The 21,307-nt window shown below is 43.1% G+C and overlaps 1 protein-coding gene across 1 annotated transcript in view; it reads left to right on the top strand.

The window, feature by feature from the left end:
• Positions 1-19,892, top strand: part of LOC138971986 (short transient receptor potential channel 7-like) — a 68,345-nt gene extending 48,453 nt beyond the window's left edge. The window contains exons 4-13 of the mRNA XM_070344829.1: positions 2,128-2,292; positions 2,960-3,128; positions 3,936-4,075; positions 5,134-5,429; positions 10,265-10,466; positions 15,357-15,515; positions 15,784-15,837; positions 17,012-17,087; positions 18,128-19,020; positions 19,308-19,892. Coding sequence (XP_070200930.1) covers positions 2,128-2,292; positions 2,960-3,128; positions 3,936-4,075; positions 5,134-5,429; positions 10,265-10,466; positions 15,357-15,515; positions 15,784-15,837; positions 17,012-17,087; positions 18,128-19,020; positions 19,308-19,892 — 2,739 coding nt within the window. The remainder of the gene's footprint in view (positions 1-2,127; positions 2,293-2,959; positions 3,129-3,935; positions 4,076-5,133; positions 5,430-10,264; positions 10,467-15,356; positions 15,516-15,783; positions 15,838-17,011; positions 17,088-18,127; positions 19,021-19,307) is intronic.
• Positions 19,893-21,307: the final 1,415 nt, after the last annotated feature.

Below are 21,307 nucleotides of genomic sequence, written 5' to 3' on the forward strand. Positions count from 1 at the left end.
CGTCGGAGGCAGCTGCCTGTCTTCGTTCAATAAATGATTGCGGCTTGGCATGCAACGTTGTCTCCCTTTCAGTCGGCACTGGGGCATGCTGGTCTTGTCGTCTGCTGCGTCTGGTCTCAGTCAACTGCACCGATACGAAATTGCTGGATAGTTTCTGCTAGCCCAGAAAGGAATCAAATTGCCATCCTGCGTCATTTGGATCGTTTTCGCCTTTGCATGTCGTTTACGTCTGATCCGGTAAACAGTAAGGAGTAATGTTTAGCAGAGGCATGAGAAAATATGAGCCCCTTTCGCTTTGTTTAGTCTGAATCACTGAATGAAAAACAAGTGTGAGGTTAAGCTGGTTAACTTTCAGTGCACTTTTTATATTTAGTCAAGTTTTGACTAAATATTTTAACATCGAGGGGGAATCAAAACGAGGGTCGTGGTGTATGTGCGTGTGTCTGTCTGTCTGTGTGTGTGTGTGTGTAGAGCGATTCAGACTAAACTACTGGACCGATCTTTATGAAATTTGACATGAGAGTTCCTGGGTATGAAATCCCCGAACGTTTTTTTCATTTACTTGATAAATGTCTTTGATGACGTCATATCCGGCTTTTCGTGAAAGTTGAGGCGGCACTGTCACGCCCTCATTTTTCAACCAAATTGGTTGAAATTTTGGTCAAGTAATCTTCGACGAAGCCCGGACTTCGGTATTGCATTTCAGCTTGGTGGCTTAAAAATTAATTAATGACTTTGGTCATTAAAAATCTGAAAATTGTAAAAAAAATTAAAAATTTATAAAACGATCCAAATTTACGTTTATCTTATTCTCCATCATTTGCTGATTCCAAAAACATATAAATATGTTATATTCGGATTAAAAACAAGCTCTGAAAATTAAATATATAAAAATTATTATCAAAATTAAATTGTCCAAATCAATTTAAAAACACTTTCATCTTATTCCTTGTCGGTTCCTGATTCCAAAAATATATAGATATGATATGTTTGGATTAAAAACACGCTCAGAAAGTTAAAACAAAGAGAGGTACAGAAAAGCGTGCTATCCTTCTTAGCGCAACTACTACCCCGCTCTTCTTGTCAATTTCACTGCCTTTGCCATGAGCGGTGGACTGACGATGCTACGAGTATACGGTCTTGCTGAAAAATGGCATTGCGTTCAGTTTCATTCTGTGAGTTCGACAGCTACTTGACTAAATATTGTATTTTCGCCTTACGCGACTTGTTTGTTATTGTAAAAGTTTCACGTCCTCAGGAGCAACCATTTGTGAGGTCAGTCACACGCATCAAATCAACTTTTGTTGTCATCAAGCAACCTTTTGTTTCGGTTTTCTTTATTGAATGGGAGGGGGAGAAAAGATCATTACCAAATGCATCCAGACTTTAAATATGTCACGAATACCCATCCATTTCAGGATAAGGCCTAAAAAAAAAATAGGTGTGGTTACGGTAACCCGACCTACCCTATTTTTAGGGGCCGACCCTATAACTTTTTATTACAATTGTAAAAAAAAAAAAAAAACCCCAAGAAAACGAGTGCAGAAAACGCAATGAACGCGAAAGCGCCCGAGTCGCACACTTATTTCGCTGTCAAGTAGGTTTAATTTGTACACATTAGAAAAAAAAGTTAAAAAAACAAAAAGTGATTGCCTACCTTCCTACCCTATTTTTTTTGGCTATGTTACCGTAACCACACCTTTTTTTTTTTGGCCTAAACCATGAGCCGACAACCTGGCCACTTCGCTTCAAATCCACTATGGATCATGCAGCAGAGGTCCTGAATTCGCAATCGTATATAATTTACGCCTGACTTGTCAATACTTTTATCTGACGTCCTTTTGTCATCGAGAGCAAACTAAACTGGCATGTCATTGCAGTTTTGGCTAATTCAACGTGACACGGTTTTGTTTGTTTGTTTGTTAATTAGGTGGGTTTTTTTTTCTTTATTTCTTAGCTTGTGTGTTCTGTTTTGTTTTGTTTTGTTTGAAAGTGTGGCAGAAACTGCATTGAGGGTACAGTTTTTCCCGGACTACAATCTCTAACCTCGACTCTTGCATACCGACCGCGATGTTTTGGAAAGTGTCCCACCACTATTTCATGGGAGTTAACTCTCTATGGTTGCAGTTTATAGCACACGCGAGCTGCCAGGAGCACCTGATGAGCATGTGGTACGCCGGGGTCCCGTGGTTCCAGCACCAGCCCTTCACAATGAAGCTCTTCCTCCTACCTCTCGGCATCATGTTCATACCCGTCACCGCCATCATCTACGTCTTTCTGCCTTACTCCAGGGTGAGAGATCCCATCATCAAAGATAACTTTTTTATTTTGTGTCTGCTATGATTTTTCACCATATTTAGAGGCAGAAGCCTGAGGTTGGTTGGTTGGTTGGTTGGTTGGTTGGTTGGTTGGTTGGTTATTATTGTTTATCGTCTCTTCAGCAGTTAATGCTATTCGATACCGATGCAAGTTTGATTCCTTTTTCAGTTCACATGGTAAACTCCATGCTTAAACATATAAGCCTGAGGTAAAACATTCTTCCGTCTTGAGTCTTGAGTCCAGCATGAGAGTGTCCAGCATTAATTAAAAAATGGACTGTCCGCCTAATCAAAGATGGCCTATGTAGGTTTTGTTTATGAGTGTTTGTGTGTGTGTGTGTGTGTGTGTTGTGTGGTGAAATAAATTCATGAACATCAGAGGAAGCAATCGAACTGTTGATTTTTGGGGGTATACGTCCAAGTGGAGGGATGGTCTTATTCTGCGTAAAAGCCTGGTCAGATCTGAGATGGTGAGCCGAATTGTTTTCACAGGAAGGAGTGTGTCTTTGACAAAACAAATCTTATGGTAGTAGGACTACTGTCCTGCGGCCTCGTACGTAGAACAATGATTGCCTCAATCCCTGTAAATGATCATAGTTTGGCCAATAATACAAGTAACGTAAAAACAATCGTGTTTTTAGGTCGGATACGTCTTGCGAAGTCCGTTCATGAAGTTCGTCAACTACATCTGTTCCTACACCGCCTTCCTCACGCTGCTGTTCTTCGCCACCACCCTCACCTCCACCTCCATCGACCTCTTTGCCGGCACGGAGGGCGTGGTCAACAGCCTCATCATGTTCTATGTACTGGGTAGGTACACATTTAGTTCATTTCTTCGTTTTCTACATCATGTTTTATGTACTAGGTAGGCACTTTTAGCTAGTTTTTTCTTTGTTTTCGCCATCACGTTCTTAGTACTGGGTAGGTGCACTTTTTACTCGTTCTGTTCGTTTTCTTCAATTTGGTCCATGTATTGGGAATTGACTGAATGTCCATCATATTCTATATACTTGGTATGTTCAGTTTTAGTCTTATGATCGTAGTCTCCAGGAACTATTCATAATGAGACGTTTTCTACATCACAATGTGTGTCTTGGGTAGGGAAAGTTTAAGTCGTTTTCTTTGTTGGTGTTTATTGTTCATTTTGAGTCGTTTTCTCCATGATATTTTATATACTTGGTTGGTAATGTTTTGAATTGTTTTTTCATAGCTCATCAGTCAGAGTCTCTTATCCTGGAGTTCGTATTTTTGTTCGTTTTATCTAAAAATACATTTTGGTCTTTTTGCTCCAGGAATCAAATGTGAACATAATAGCATGTTTTACAGTCTACTTACACATGAAAAACGGCGTACTATAAACATTCTGCAGAAATATTTCAAATGTTTTACGATAGGCTAGTTAGTAACCCCATATGATAACCCCCAAATCAGCGCATGCTTCAAGGTAATGAGGTTTATCAACTAAAATTAGTTCATTGATGCAAAAATAAAACAAATCGAAAACCAAAAATTGAAAATTTGTTGCGGCAATACATTTTTATCACTCTAACCGAAATGTCACTCTAACCGAATTCGTTGTAAGAAGATTCTACTGGGTTTTTTTTAATTGCTCCTCAGGAATGTTCTGGGCGGAATGCAAGCAGCTGTGGGAGCAGGGGGTGAGGGGGTACTTCAGCCAGATGTGGAACTACATGGACATCACCATGCTGGCTCTCTACACGGCCTCCTACGCCATCGAGGGTGTCATCTACACCAAGGTCAAGCTGCTTCACACCCGCGCGCCTCTCAACACGCAAGGAGTCGTCAGTATGGGTGGGTGTGTACGACTTTTGCTATTTTATTCACGTTATGTTATTGTGAAGGCGGGGTACACACCCGTTTGCCTCCTTACTCGTAAGGAACTAATTGTTTTATTGTTGAGACGGGGGAAACTCCCTTTTATCCGACTCACACGGAGTCATCAGTATGGGTGGGTGTGTACGACTTTTGCTATTTTATTCACGTTATGTCTTTGTTGAAACGGGGTACCGTACATACCCGTTTGCCTCCTCACTCGTAAGGAGTTAACGATAAAGAGTTATAGCAGGACGGTGGTGGTCGTGTCGATGAAAGAACCAATCGCTGCACATGGCTGTTGACCTTTACGCAAATTAACTACGACTTTGGGTATTTTATTCAAGTTATGTTATTGTTGTGAAGGGGTACACACCCGTTTGTCTTCTCTCTCGCAAGGAGTCGTCGGTATGGGTGGGTGTGTACGACTTTTGGTATTTTATTGTCGTTATGTCTTTGTTGAGACGGGTACCACACCCGTTTGCCCCATTATTCGCAAAGAGTCATCATTATTTTATTCTAACCCCTTTACCTACACATCGCTCTCCGTAGGGATGAAAACAGTGTACCAGATCATCACATCCTTGCCCGTGTCCTATTCTCTTGACCACTTACTGTAGCAGATCGTGTACCCTGTTTCTTTACTGTTCACATTTCCCACAGAATTATTATTCTCTATAGCGTGTTTTCTGCCCTCTCTTGTAAAGGCCACTTCATTGCAGACTTATTGTAGCGTGTAGTCTTCTCTTTAGCTTGTCTTCTGTGTCCTCTCTCTTAATGGCCAATTCAGTGCAGAATTATCGTAGCCTGTAGTCTGACCTCTCTTTCTGTCCACATATTTCACAGAAATGCCAGCTGCAAGTTATATTTTATCCATTTAATTCTGCCCTCTCTTTGGATGGCAATTCATTGCAGAGTTATTGTAGCTTATAGTCTAACCTCTCTTTTTGTCAACATTGTTCACATAAATGCCAGCTGCAAGTTATATTTGTATCCACTTCATTGTGACCTCTCTTTCTCCAGGGATGAGGACAACATCCCGGACCCTCAGATCTTGGCGCGAGTCCTGTTCTCGGTAGCCAACGTGATGAGCTTTGCCCGCATAGCATACATCCTGCCGGCCAGCGAGACCTTCGGCCAGCTGCAGATCTCCTACGGCCGCATGCTACAGGACGTGGGCAAGTTCATCTTCATCTACTTCACTGTCATGATCGCCTTCATCTGCGGCCTCACCAGCCTCTACAGCCTCTCCTTTAAGTACAACGACCACTTTGCCGGGTGGGTTCTTAGTGTTGGGTAGGTGTTTCGGAAGACGACAACGAATCCATTCCAATAGACAATAGTCCAAGCTCTCGCGATCTTTGAAGTATAGCAAAGTATGTGGGGGCGGATATCTCGCGAGAGCTCTGAAGACTCGATATTTGAAGCTCTCGTGACATTCGAAGCATAGCAAAGTAAATGGGACGGATATCTCGCTAGAGCTGCAAAAACTCGATTTTCCCAGCACTCGCTACCTTCCGAGCATAGGAAAGCATGTGGGGTGGATATCTCGCGAGAGCTGCGAAGAGTCGATGTTTCAAGCTCTCGCGACATTCGAAGCAAAATAAAGAGAATGTGGGAAAGATATCTCGCGAGAGCTACCTAGACTCCGAAGTGGTGTATTCTTATGTGATTTATTTTGAGGCCTTGTCTGCTTATTTCTTGTACAACTAACCTTTGCTGAGAAGTTGGGGTCTGTATGTATCTGTGATGGGAGAAGAAACAGATCACTGATCAGTTGCGCGGAGTGGGTTTTTGTTTCCATGCTCTGTATGCGTGTGCTGCAATGTTTATCAGTGGTACTGTCTACCTGCTCTGAGTCTTCTATGCACTAGCCCAGGTCAGCGTCAACTGAGTTACTCTTCAGCATTCTGTCAGGGTTTTTTTCACTTGACATCTGGTGTGGGGTTTTATGTTTGTTCGGCTGGTAGATTGGGTTTGAGTTGCTTTGTTCGCATTTGCTTGCTTTCTTCATGTTGTTTGTTGTTTGTTTGTTTGTTTGTTTGTGGGATTTTTTTTGTCTATGATTTTTTTAAATTATTATTTAGTGGGTTTTTTGGGTTTTTTTTTGTTTTGTTGGGGGGGGGGGGGGATATTGCTTATTTCGGAATTGCGGAGAGAAGCGCAAACCTTCGAACTTCCATAATGGCAAAAGAAGAAGAAGCTGACGAATTGTGCATATGTTTGTAAAAGTTCGCCTTCACGAGACGAACTGTGGTAAGCAGCACACTATATAACGCCTCTCTGGCAGGTGGGAAACCAGTAACACTGAGTAAATGCAATCTGTAAGTCGCACACCAGAGACAGAAGCAACGTGTTAACAGCTAGTCTACCCTCATGGTAGTGGAGTGATGCCGACTACCAGACGTTGCTTTCCTGAGGTGTTAGTTGTGGGATCTTTATGATTTTCTATCTTTCGGGTAGCTTTCTTTTAGATTTCGTGAAGGAGGGAAAGAGAGTTTTGCACATTGATAGGGACAGGGAATTTCAGTCTACCTCCCTTGCATGCTTGTGAGTTTGTCTGCTTATCAAAGTGAGCGCGCGCGTGTGTGTGTATGTATGTGTGTGTGCCTGTATGTCTGTAGAAATAAAATTCTGACGTTATGTATGTGAGATAAAAACCTAATGGTGTCAACCCGTACTACTAGCTGCATTTTAGTGACACTGCCCCCCCCCCCCCCCCCCCCCCCCCCCGCCTTTGTGTAACAAGGTCAAACTCACTTTTTTCAATGCACTTGGTTAGTAAATAAGATCCCAACAAATGTGTATTGATTATTGATTATTTTGTATTTCTTTCAAAGAATATAGGCCCAAATTCACGCGTGTATATTTGATAATTTTGAAAACTGAGCCATAGTAACAAGATCTGGTTATACAATAGTGACATTGAATTAACGAGATCAAAATTCTCTGTAAATATTTTTTTTTAAAAGTCCGATAGAATCAATCCAAGGATTCGCGTCGCAGATCAGAACGTAGTTGTGTGTGGTCCTTTGCAGAAAGCAGTCAGAAGTAGGCACTGACATGAAAAAGTGCAGAACATCTCTCTTCCTTTGATCTCTTCCTAAGTGTAGCCTGCTCCACAATTCTCTTGACAGCAAGACATATCGTCTTAGAAAAACCGTGATGATCTGAACAAAATCTGCATGAGTGTGGCGGGTTTTGTTGCCAAGCACATGCCCGCACGTGCGCACGAAGAGACAGTCTGGCATATACAGATGAGCATACACTAACTGACAACGCGCAAGGACAGAAGATCATGCAGACAGACAGACAGTGAGACAGACAGACATTCACTCAGACACACACACACACACACGCACGCACGCACGCACACACACACACACACACACACACACGAACGCACACACACACACACACACACAAGGCAAGCGCGCACTTTCAAGTTAAGCTGATATGTTTTCTCCCACGAGTTCTGCCCTTCCCAAGTTCGTGATACTAAGTATATTGACTCAAGCAGCAAAGAAAAACAAAAGTGGGTCAGTGCTGTGTGTAGCACGTGCTAGTATTGTTTCCACCTGTCAATCAGTCACTTCAGTGCTGTCAGTGTCTGTGTCGATTAAAGAAATAAAAGAAGAAAGAAAGAAAATAGAGAGGTGGCAGAATAGGGATGGAGATCATGGTTTAGACGATTAAGACAGTTAGGAGGTGTGTGTGTGTGGGGAGGGGGAAGGTGCATGTCATTATTTAATTTTTATGATGTTCTAATTTATGTTATTGTTTTTGCTTTTTGGTGTGTTTTATTTGTTAATTATTCTATAAAGATCAAAACGTAGTCGTCTGTGAAATTGATTTTGGTGTTTGTACAGTTTTCTTTTTGATAGTTTCCGTTCTCTTTTGCTTTGTTTAATTTATTTTGATTTAAGGTATGTTTTGCTTTAGAGGGAGTACACAAGGGGAAAAAGAAATCATGGCTGGTATACTCTCAGAGCTCTAGTTTTAGCCCATGTTTCCACGGGTCCACAGCGAATTGTCAGTCAGGAAACGGCCTTGATCCAAAGCAATCATGCACTGTCATTTCATCTTTGCGTCAGTCCCTTGGGTGTCTTGTAATTGACAGGTCGACGTGTGAAAGACCTTCGAATCCCCACACTATTTATCGGTTGTTCTTGCAACTCTTTTACACTACACAGACCCGTCACTATATACATGCGTTATTTATAAACTTTTCAGACATTCACGATGATCGATGGTATGCTGAGACTGGTTGTTATTTTGGGGCTGGACAAATGGCCTCAGTAATGACTTCAAGAATGGAGAAAAAAAATTCTGCATGGTGAATTAAAATTCTGATGTATGACTAATTTTTTTGTTTTTTTGTTTTTGTTCTGTGAAATCTCTTTCAGACGAAGGGTACCCTGTTCCAGGAACACTTACAGCCCCTTTTGATTATGACCCATGATGAAATCAAACAATTTCACACACACACACACACACACACACACACACACACACACACACACACACACACACACACACACACTCTGATTTTGATTCACCATACATTGATATAAACTCAAAAACAAAAATATCATGTTTAATGTATGCAGATGATTTAGTAATGCTATCCAAATCAAAGTTAGGTCTGCAACAAAAATTAGATTACTTAAATATATACTGTCAACAATGGGGATTAAAAATAAATACTGAAAAAACGAACATTGTAATATTTTGTCGTAGTCTTCCCAAAATAAATACAATATTTAAATGTGGAGATTGTATTATCAAAAGAACAGACCAGTATAAATATTTGGGTATAGTGTTCAACCAAAATGGAAATTTAAATATTGCCCAGGAGCATCTTAGCAAACAAGGAAACAAAGCAGCTTACTCTCTTCGAAAAGCGTTCAGAAATAATCTTGTTCAAACAAAAACAATTTTAAATTTATTTGACTTGTTAGTGTCCCCAATTATTTGTTACGGCGCAGAAGTATGGTTTCCATACATTATAAAAAATACACATATATTTGACGACATTGATGCCTTTTTTCAATGTTGCATCTCCAAGGAATGCCCTCATGAAAGTGCACATATAAGATTTTGCAGATTCATTCTTGGTACGCATAAGAAAAGTATGAAAATTCCAGTGCTAGCAGAACTAGGACGGTTTCCAATAGGATTGAGAATATTATCACAATGCATAAAATATTGGGCTCATATACTAGAGACTAAAAAAGACTCCTACATATATCAAGCATATTTATCACTATTAGATCCGTCACGGGAAAATTCATGGTCACATTTCATAAAACAAGCAGTATATAAATTAGGATTTAATCATGTCTGGCAAAATCAATCTACATTTAATTCTAAAAAGTTACAAAAAGCCATACAAGAGAAATTAGAATGCAAATTCATAAAATTCTGGATTAATAAAAAGTCTGAAGGAAGTTCAAAATTAAAATTCTACGCAAAAGTAACAGACTCGAGGAAATACGAATTGCAATCTTATATCAATGAGGTAAAAAATTTAGATCACAGAAAAGCATTAACAAAGTTAAGAATAAGTGCACACGATTTAGAAATTGAAAAGGGTCGACATTTAAATACACCAGTAAATGACAGATTATGCAAAAAATGTAATGTGATAGAGGATGAAATACATTTGTTGGATAAATGCACCAAATATACTTCCATTAGAGAAAAATTCATATCAAGCATAGCCTATTCAGGCCAATACACTCTTCCCAGCCAAATATTACAAATACCCAAACTACAAACCCAGCTAGCACAGTTTGTTTACGAATGTTTCAAAAAACGGTGATGTTTTCTTTTACTACAGTTTCTTTGTTAATTAATTATGTGCCTTATAAACTGTGTGTTTCATGGCAATAAAGATTATTCTATTCTATTCTATTCTATTCTATTCTATTCACACACACGCACGCACACACGCACACACACGCACACACACACACACACACACACACAGAAACACACACACAGAAACACACACACACGCACACGGATTTGGCCCATGTTTATACCGCTTCAGTATATTTAAAACCAATCCTTGCATTTTGAAACACTGTTCCCGTCTTGATGTTTTTCAGCCTCCTAAAGACGACGGGTACCCTGTTCTGGGCAGCGTTCGGGATGGGCAACTCCGCGGCCCCCCAGGTGGAGAAGGGGGGTCGGCACAGCATGGTGGAGCTAGTGGGGTACATCCTGTACGGTGTCTACATCCTGGGCGCCGTCGTCGTCCTCATCAACATGCTCATCGCCATGATGAGCAACACGTTTGAAGAGATTCAGGTGAGACATGCTGAATAGGATGATCAGTATACCATATTCGAAGACGTTTGGGTATGACGAGCAACACCTTCGAATAGATGCAGGTGAGACATGCTCAACGGCATGATCAGTAGTACATTTGAAGACGTTTGGGCATGATGAGTAACACTTTTGAAGGGACTCAGGTGATACCCATCGCCATGATGAGCAACAGATTCAGGTGAGACTTACGAACATGCTTATCAGGCGCCATGATGAACAACACCTTTCAGGTTAGACTGATAAACATTCAGAATGGTATGATCAGTAGCACAATTGAAGAATTCTGAATATGATGAACAACACCTTTGAAGAGATTCAGGTGAGACTGGTAAACATGCTCAACAATATGATCAGAGGTGTGTTTTAAGTTTAGGGTATGATGAGCAACATTTTTGATGAGATTAAGGTGAGACTGATAAACATGCTCAACAGTAAGATCAGTAGCATATTCGAAGAAGTTTAGGGTATGATGAGTAACACCTTTAAAAAGATTCAGGTGAGACATGCTCAACGGTACGATCAGTAGTGCATTTGAAGAAGTTAAGGTATGATGAGTAACACGTTTGAAGAGATGCATTGAAGACTCATCGCGGCGGTTTACACACTAATACAATACACTGACTGCTTGCTCTGGTGAGTTGGATATTTGTTAAATAATTTGATTTCTTAAAGGGCCACTTGTAGCCACTTGTAGCCACTTGTAGCCTTTTGTAGCCACTGTGCACAGAGAGCACCCAGGCTGTTCATTTTTGGTATGTGACCAAATGGAGGGATGGTCTTATCCTGTAGAATAAATCCTGGGCAGATCTGAGGCGGTCAGCCGCACTGTGTTGACAAGGGAAGGAGTGTGTCTTTAACCTAAATACCTTACGCAGTACATAGCAGGAAGCATCAGACCATCCTGAACTCAGGTCAAAATGAGTTCGGCTCATTCTCTCCCTGACAGGATGCCTTGAGTTTCCTTGTCTGGCAAGGAAACCGATTTTTTTGTTTACATATTTAGAGCTTTTCGTTATGTGTTATGGATATAAGCAGATTCGCGATCGTCAATAATGATTTTTCATGGTGTTTTGTCATTTTTAAATTACAAAGGAATTGATATGTAAGACAGTTTCAAGCGAGCTATTTTTCGCGGCTGTATTTACTGTGCAAACAACTCTAAATATGGCAAAAGTGTCACGTGATAATCAACCGTTTGGTTTCGGCGCTAACTGGAGCATACGATTTTTTCGGTAACCAGTTGACAGTGATGAAACCATATTATTACGGTCTCCTTCCGGCAGCAGTCCCAAAATTTCGACTTGTTTTGACCTTAGAACGATGTCTTTATCATAACTGTGAAGAACAGAACGGAGATCACTGTCGAAGTCGGCCAATCTGCAATCATTTTCGTCTCGCGAACACTGATCTCAAATTATAGTGCTCGCGAAAACCATATGGGAGATAACTCTGTATTTTTGTTTTGATAGATTCGCGTAGGACTGTAGCGTCCGGTCAGGGAGAATATGAGCCGAACTCATTTTGACCTGAGTTCAGGATGGCATCAGACGGGAAGACATATGTATGTATAGACACAAACACAAATTAAAGCTTTATTTCTTAGAAGTCTTGCAAGTTTTACAAAGCCTTAAAACATCGCAGACTACCGCCATCCCAGTTGGCCGAGAGAAGAAAAAACAAGTCGCGTGAAGCGATATAAACACATTTAGTCAATCTGTAGGTATCAAACTAAAAGATAAACACCAAAAACCAGTCATCGGCCGAGACTACATTCGGATAGTCTCGGCTAAACTTCCCCGAACACCGAGACGGGTCACGCTCGTCTCCACAAACCATGCGAAGATTATACTCAACCTATTTTCTTTAATTCTGAGCGCTTTTTTCAAGTAAAAATAACATATCTATATATTTTTGAATTCGGGAGAAAACGAGAAATACAATGCAATGATTTTTTAATCTGTAAGTGGAAAATCGTTTTTAATGACAACTTTAATGAGCAAACTAATTAACTAATTTTTAAGCTTCTGAGCTGAAATGCAATACCAAAGTCCGGACTGAGGCAAACATTGCTTGACAAAAGTGTCAATCAATTTGGTTAAAAAATGAGGGCGTGACAGTGCCGCCTCAACAATCACAAAAAGCCGGATATGACGTCATCAAAGACATTGATCGAAAAACTGAGAAAAAAACCGTGTGGGGATATTATACCCAGGAACTCTCATGTCAAGTTTCATGAAGATCGGTCCAGTAGTTTTGTCTGAATCGCTCTACACACACACACACACACACACACACACACACACACACACACACATACATACACCACGACCCTCGTCTCAATTCCCCGTCTATGTTAAAACATTTAGTCAAAACTTGACTAAATGTAAAAAGCAATACCGCAGACACTTCTTGTCAGCTTCTGTCAAACCAGTTCGCAAAAGAAACCTTTCTGTCCTAATTTGTCTGAGGAAATATTGTACGCACTTTTGGTTAACATTTATTAAAGGGGCGCGCCGGCAGTATAAACAAGACAAACTACCCTGATTCTTTCTCATTGAATTACGCAGCGCATGTAGAAGTTTTCGAAACTACCTTTCTAAAACAGGTAGAAACCAACAAAGGGCGTCATCTATGAGTTACTCCTTAAAGGCACAGTAAGCCTCCCGTAAACCATCACAGAGCTCCCCGAGCGTCTACATACAGTACAAGCATACTTCCATTTGAACGCTCACCGAACGGGAACATCCTGGCTGCTTTCTGTCGAGCGTGAGAAATTTTCAAAGAATTTATTTTCGTGGACTTGGGCTGCTACAACAATTGCGCCTCGTTTTGGTGCTGGACGGCTGTTATGATACCGGAAATCACGCCCGGACAGTAAGCCTCCCGTAAACCATCACAGATACTGTCAGGCTTTTACACACAGTACAAACACCCTTCCATTTGAACGCTCACCAAACGGGAACATCCTAGGTGCCCTACGTAAAGAGCGAGCAATTTTTAAAGAATTAATTTTGCAGATTGTCTCGAACACTTTTAATTTGGACCCATCCTGAACTCAGGTCAAACATGAGTTACTTCCCTTCGGGTCTCATTCTATCGATGTAAACTGGCGATAGCCGTGAATCGATGATTATCAAAATGTTTTTGGACCGTGGTGCGTTTTTGCGCTAGACCTAACTTTTAAAATCTAAATAATATATTGACAGCTTGTTACACAAACATTCTTTAATCATAAAAGAATTCTTTTTTCATCAAGACAAGATCAGTACAATTCGAAGTTGTGAAAGTTTGAAAAAAGAAAAGCCCGGAAGCAGGGTCACGCAAGGGTCGTAGCAGACGACGGTTTATCATGCATATCGCCGTTCCTCTCAACAGTCAAAAGCCATCGCTAGAGTTCTTGTGAACCACAGCCGTTTGTTTCGTGCATAAAAACGTGCTATTGTAAATAAGCTCACATCGAGGACGACTACATTGTGAAAAAGGGAAACTGGATCACACGGATTCACGATGGCTCAGGGGTAAGATAAACCGCGCAAAAATAAATTCTTTGAAAATTGTTCGCTCTTTACGGAGGGCACCTAGGGTCTTCTCAATCGGTGAGTGTTTAAATGAAAGGGTGTTTGTACTGTGTGTAAAAGCCTGACCGTATCTGTGATGGTTTACGGGAGGCTTACTGTGCCTTTAAAGAACTCTTTTTTTTAATTGTTTAGAAATCCCTGCCTCCGTCATAGACCCGTTCAGGAATAACCATCCTTCGACTTGGACTTGTTTAAAAAAAAAATCTATTTGCTGTCTAGTATGTGTGTTGTTTGCTGATTTAACCAGGGTAGAGACCTTTGTGTCCCTTAGCAGGGCCGGACCCAGGGGGGGGGGGGGGGGGGGGGGGTTCCAGGGGTTCCGGAACCCCACCCCTGGAAAAAGCATGTACCTTGCTTTGAGTTGTTGGGTTTTTTTGTTTTGTTTTTTTAAATAAATTTTGTGTGTGTCTCCAACAATCAAAACAATGCTGCTCTTAACCCTCAAAACAAGGCCCAGAATGCACCAGATTGCACAGATTTTAACCGTTTTTCAAACATTTTCCGGGGGAGCATGCCCCCGGACCCCCCTAGTTTAAAAGCTATTTCATCTTATTCCTTGTCGGTTCCTGATTCCAAAAACATATAGATATGATATGTATGAATCACAGCGCAACCGCTACCGCGCCAAACAGGCTCGTCACTTTCACTGCCTTTTGCACTAGCGGCGGACTACGTTCAGTTTCATTCTGTGAGTTCCACAGCTTGACTAAATGTAGTAATTACGCCTTACGCGACTTGTTCTTTTTGCTTTTGTCTTGATAATGACGTTATATTTGCATTTCCACAAATGTTGAGGCGGTACTGTGGCAGCCGCATTTTGTGTAGTTGTAGTTGATGTTGTTCGATAGAGTATCCCCGTCAATCATATGTCACTAAGCAGTAGGATAAAATTCCAAAGTGAGCTATCTCAAAGACACAGTCCTTTCCATGAAAACTCTTATGTTAAACATCCCAGGCTTTTCCATTGGATAAGACTATCCCTCCACTTGGTCACATACCAGAAATCAATATCCTTTCTGCTTTCTGTGAAGTGTTCGGATGTTTTCCTTGGTTAATTTCTTTAAAGCGGCTGGTGGATTTTATATAAAATAATTCCTTAAAAAAACCACCACTCTCCATGAAAAGTAACCAGGCGGTAAGCCTATAGTTTTGCTGTGTGCCCCAGCGGAGGAATGGTCGTATCCTATGTAAACGCCTGACCAGATAAGAGTCGGTGAGCCGAATCACGGGAAAGACGAGTGTGCAAAAATTCTTTCCTTTGAATAATGATTGTGGTGCCGTGTGTACACAGAAATGCGAGGACATAGAGTGGAAGTTTGCACGTGCCAAGCTGTGGATCTCCTTTATAGAAGAAGGCACAACACTCCCTATTCCCTTCAACATCGTGCCAACGCCAAAGTCAATCCTCAAGTTTGCCGGCTACGCCAAGAGTATCCTGACTGGATGCTCCGTGAGTGGGAGAGAGAGTGTGTGTGTAGGATGTGTGTGTGTGTGTGTCAGCTGTGTCTGCTTGCCTGTCAGTCGGTGTGTGTGTGAGTGGGTGTGTGCGTGCGTGCGTGCGTGTGTGCGTGTGTGTGCGTATGTGTGTGTCTGTGTGTGTGTGTATGTGCGTGTGTGTGTGTGTGTGAGTGTAGCTGTGTGTGTGTGTGGTGTGTGTTTTCCTCAATAAGGAAACTGAGCTGTTAGTGTAAAGTTCTTTTCACGCTTCTTCCTTACAGACGGACTTTTTTGAGACGGACGACCAAGATGGAGGCTTTGAAATTGACTATAAGGTAATCCATTCCATTTCACCGTTAATGATAAGAAAGTATTTAAATCAGCGTTCACAATATAGTATTACAGTTATGGTGTCAAGTAAACATTCTGTCAGTTCTGCTGCATGTCTTCGAAGGAAGTGACCAAGAATTTCGAGAACGAGGTTTGTCTCAGTGACTTCAACATTATCAGCACTAGAAAATGAATGGCAAGGTCACGGCCAGGCTGTGCATATATCGGTATCGTATGTCATTAAAATTTGCCTATTGACACTAATGACTACTAGTGGCTTTGGCTTTATTCCATGTAAACCGGCACGGTTGGCCTAGTGGTAAGGCGTCCGCCCCGTGATCGGGAGGTCGTGGGTTCGAATCCCGGCCGGGTCATACCTAAGACTTTAAAATTGGCAATCTAGTGGCTGCTCCGCCTGGCGTCTGGCATCATGGGGTTAGTGCTAGGACTGGTTGGTCCGGTGTCAGAATAATGTGACTGGGTGAGACATGAAGCCTGTGCTGCGACTTCTGTCTTGTGTGTGGCGCACGTTATATGTCAAAGCAGCACCGTCCTGATATGGCCCTTCGTGGTCGGCTGGGCGTTAAGCAAACAAACAAACAAACAAACAAATTCCATGTAAACGCCTGGGTAGGTCTGAACTCGTGAGCAGAACTGTTTACACGAGCAGTAATGTGTATTTAAGTAAGCAGAACCTACATAGCGTCACGCTCATAAGATAATTGCCTATGTCATTTTTTGATGTTCTGAGAAAAACGCAAAAAAACTTCTTTGGTTTCTGAACAATCTGCCTATTTCATTTTAGTTATAAGTTGCAAACTGCCTATCTCGAGCTGTTACCACGGGATAAACGTGAGATAAAGAGCTGACAGCAACATTTTCAATCAGCAACACTGCATAACAACCCACAAAGAGCTTTTGCATACCTCCACATTCTCAAAACAAGTTTTGCTGTATCATAAAGAAAAAGAGCCTTACTCAAGAAGCGAGATCGGCAGTTTTGCTTACGTTACCGTGGCAATGGTTTCCGATGGTCTGAGAGTTTGTACTCTCTAACACATGATAGATACCCTTCCAGTAGCTTCCCCTGTAGTTTCACTACAAAAATGCCTAACACTGAGATCGGTATTTTTCTTATGAGCGTGACGATAGGTAAAATGCTTTTCTTTCTTTCAACAGGCCATCATGCACAAAGTGGTCCTACGATACATACACAGGATGAAGTTCGACAAAAAAGCCGACAGTATAAAAGAAGGTAAGTCAAAGTTCTTTGTTGTTTGTTGATGACACAACCATTTGTCGAGGGTAGCGTAGGCACCCGGTCTGCTCCCCGCCTAAAAAAGGCCAGTGCCGTTCCGTCTTCGAGGGACTGCGTGGGTTTCATTTCGGAGTTTTCCTTCTCCTAGACGAGTTTCCTTCCATGGATGATGAGCCTCCTCTACCCTCGTTTTGAATTCAGAGTGGTCTTCTCTTAGGATAGCTGCCTGCCAGGGTTGACGAGCCTATCCTGCCCGGCTATTTGACCCATAGCTGGAGGTTCGTTTCCACACACCGGTGGGCCCGCATGCCGCACGTCTAGGGGCCAACCTCCTCCGAGTCCTTGTACTGTAGTCTAGCCTGGGGCCTTGCGGTACCCAGTTTACGCCTGTCGCAGCGATGGAGGCACTACATAGGGCTTGTTGTGGAGAGGTTATTGTACTGGCAGGAGAGACTGACGCATTCTGCTCTCTTTTCGCATTGTCCTAAAAAGGACAGACGGTGCTAGCCAGCGGTGAGGGCTGAAAGCGAGAAGTGACAAGCACAAGACACTTCGCCAACACACTAGACACGTCACACAACCGTTTGGCAGGCTGTTGTTTGTAAAATACGAAATCTTCAATTGGCCAACAAGAAAGCAATGAGATTAAAACTTATATCTGGCTGATTTATGGGTAGTGCTATAAAATAAAGGTCTTATTTTATTTTTCGTAGATTTGTTTGAATATTCATTGATTAGGCAATATTGTACATGGACAATGAGTTTCCAGTCTTATTTCATGTGACCATGGATAATGTAGTAATTATGCTCTCTCTCTCAGTCTCTCGGTCTGTCTGTCTGTCTGTCTGTCTGTCTGTCTGTCTCTGTCTGTCTCTCTCTCTCTCTCTCTCTCTTTCTCTCTTTCTCTCTCTCGCTCTCTCGGTCTCTCTCTCTCTGTAAACATGCATCTGTCTGTCGGTCTGTATCAAAGTCTCACGGTTCTTGTCTCATGATCGCAAACAAACTCTGACTGCATATCAATTGACTTACACCGGCAGATCTTCTGGACGCTAAAGAGGAGATCCTGACACAGACCTACAACATCTGTACCACACTGCACATTCGTCTGGACACGTTGGAACGACAGCTGTTCTCTCTCGGCCCCAACCCCTGCCCCAATCCCGACATCTCCGCCATGCCTGGCTGCAACCACCCCTATAACAACGCCAACTGCAGCCACCACAGTCACCACAACACCACCACCGTGGCAGCGACAACCACCACAGCGACCGCGACGATATCAGTGCCAGGGTCTTGCATGGTGAACAGCAACAATTGTGTGACTGTGGTTTCCTCCGCCTCTCCCTCCCCGTCTCCCTCTCCCTCCCCCACACCTACTCCTCAGAACGGACACCGGTCGCTGACGGTGACGCAGTCCGTCCCGCCGGGTCACGTGGCAGACCCGGCGAGACTTCACGCGGCGAGTTTCTACGAGCCTCAGCGAGAGTTCGTCAGCCGGAGGTGGTCCTACTACCACCACGACCGCTCCAAACCGAGGGGGAAACCGTCTCGGGAACAAGCTGAAGGGCAACAACATCAACAACAGCAACAGCAACAACGCCAGCAGCGCCCGCCACAACCGCAGCAACAGCAACAACGACAACAGTATAACCAGCATCAGGGCAGGGTGGATAACTCTCCTATTCGTCAAGTAGACAGAGGGGACCAGAATAACATCCCCTGCACGGGCCGCGGACGCAGCCGGAGCGATTATTCCCCCGTGCGCTATCAGGATAGGGGAGACTACTCTCCGGTCCGCTTGCAGGGAGGCAGAGTTAACGTTGAGCCTCCTTCCTCTCCTAGCGAGGGAAGATTGAAACGTCAAGGAACTATGCAACATGGCCGAAATCAAACTCTGAAAAGACAGGACACAGTGCAACAATCTTTGCAGGTGAGCTTGTCCATTAGTTACTGTAAGTAGTGAACTTGTTTCCCTCCTCCTTATGTTCCAATTACTTTGGCCCAAAGCGAAATTAAACAAGGAAACTTTGTGAGTTGTAAATGTCCGGAGCCACCAGTATCATGGCATGATGATTTCTCTTCCTTGGCTAAGACCTTTCATTCGGCACCGAGCAAACGTTTACCAACATGCCGAAATTCTGGCTTGCGGGCTATTTTAATGAATGCACCCATATGATACAGGCAGTAAAAGTTCATTCTCATTGTTGTATTTTACAGGGCGACGCATCGTCCACAACCCCTCTGCTGCAAACCCAAGCCAGCCTGCACCGTCAGCCGTCTTCCCGCCCTCCCCATTCTCCGCACTCCCCCTCTCACGGTCCGCTGTCCGGCTCCCCCTCCCCCTCCCACACCCCACCCTCCCACTCCCCCCGCCTCCAGACCAGCCCCCAGCACCCACCTCTGATGGAAGGAGAAGGACCCATACTGCGACCAGACCTCACCCCAACGCACACCAAGACCTTGCGCAGAGAGTTCAGCCGCACGGAGAGAAGAGCCGCTGGTGGGTTGGGCGGGAGGAGCAGTCGAAGTCCCAGCCTCGGCCCTGGAGGAGGAAGGGGAGGGGCTGGGAGGAGGATGTTGACTCCCCGTGCAAGCCCCACCGCCAGTTTGTCGTCAAGGCAACCGAGCCCTCAGCCCCTCCAGCAGCAGCAGGAGGAGGTGATGGTGATGACGCCCATGGTGATGACGCCCATGCCGGACCGTCACTCCAGAACCCAGTCCCTGCATCGCGACCAGGGCAGAGCACCGTCCTCGGGAAGCAGAACGGCTGTACTCACCACGCAACGCAGCAAGGAGGTCTGAGGTCTTCTACACTCTTTCCTTGGAATCGGGTTTCCTCTTGGATGCTTAACCCGGCACCACTGTCGGGCTAAGTTTCCCAGGTCTCTCTCAATGAAGGCTTGAAGAGTCTTGACGGTCCTTGGTTTTTCCGTTTTGAATCTTTTCTCGGAGTGGTTCTTTGCCTCGTCGAGCTCGATGCTGGAAAGAAGTCTGAGTCTTCAAGAATCATGTCTGAGGATTGGTTTTACGTTTGGATTCTTTTCTTAGAATCATGTTTGGTCTGAGCTTTACAGGTCTCGGTGCTGACGAGAAGTCTGAGCAATCAAGAGTCCCGTCTATGACTGGTCCTTCTTTCCAGGGAACTGTTTGGCATATGTGAGGTGGGAAGCGCTGGACAGTTTTATCTGAAAGATCCGCCATTTGGTTTTTGGTTTGAGAATCTCTCTGGCTTTTGTTTCAGCGTGGTTTAGTGGCAATACACAGAAGCTAATCTTTGAGAAGGATTATGTCACACTTCAAAAGGCGGAGGATTTTTGTTGTTGCGGGTAATGCATGTCTCCTGCTTTTAAAGAATGAATCGTTTGGTCTAGCAGGGTGAATCCTGTTCTTGTTTGTCTTGGTCCTGATATTTCCCAGACTGGGACTTGCAAGAAAGAAAAGACCATGTCTTTTGTTTGATCCGGAAGAATGTCTGGATATCCGAATGCCTTTGGGTAACCTTTTAGGAACTCATTTGGCCTACGAATGTTTCTTTGTTGGGCTGTGATGGTGCAAACGCGGTTGGAGCTTTTGAGAAATCAACGAATTCAGAAACCAAGAAAGTCGTCTTGAATCAAGACTGGGATTCAGTTTCTGGAAAGGGAGACATGCGCTTATGCTGGACTAAGGTGAAAAGTGGTATTAAAACTGGACGCGATTTGTGGAAAATGTTCTCCATCACAGGACTTAATTGTACCAGCTCTGCTACCTGTTGGTTTGGTTGAACGATGGGCCTCGTGGTCTCTTCGTATTGCTTTTGTTGAAAATGACACAACCGTGTTCCCAGATTGCAAACGATGAGATATTTCTGAGAGAGCGGATTTGTTTGATTTTTTTAATTATTATTTGTCTTTGACGTGGAGGAGGGTACCATCCACTGAAGATAAAACAGTGGCAAATAAAATCCCATGGTAGTGAATTAAATTTAGTCTGTATTACCGATGTGATGGCAGAACTAGATTTGACTATAGAGTGTGTTTTCTAATAGTTTTCTGCTCGGTATGTGCTTACTTCGAAGGTACTGTCAGATATAAGCAAATGTTCGGGTATTGTTATATTGTGAATGGACGATGTTCGGAAATAACTCAGTCAAGATTTCCAAGCCGTCTGGAAGAGTTGCGTCCCATTTTAGTGAGTCAAACAATAACATGTGTTCGACAAGTTAAGACCAACGATCT

Source organism: Littorina saxatilis, linkage group LG7 (assembly GCF_037325665.1).
Source record: "Littorina saxatilis isolate snail1 linkage group LG7, US_GU_Lsax_2.0, whole genome shotgun sequence".
NCBI classification, from domain to species: Eukaryota; Metazoa; Mollusca; class Gastropoda; order Littorinimorpha; family Littorinidae; genus Littorina; species Littorina saxatilis.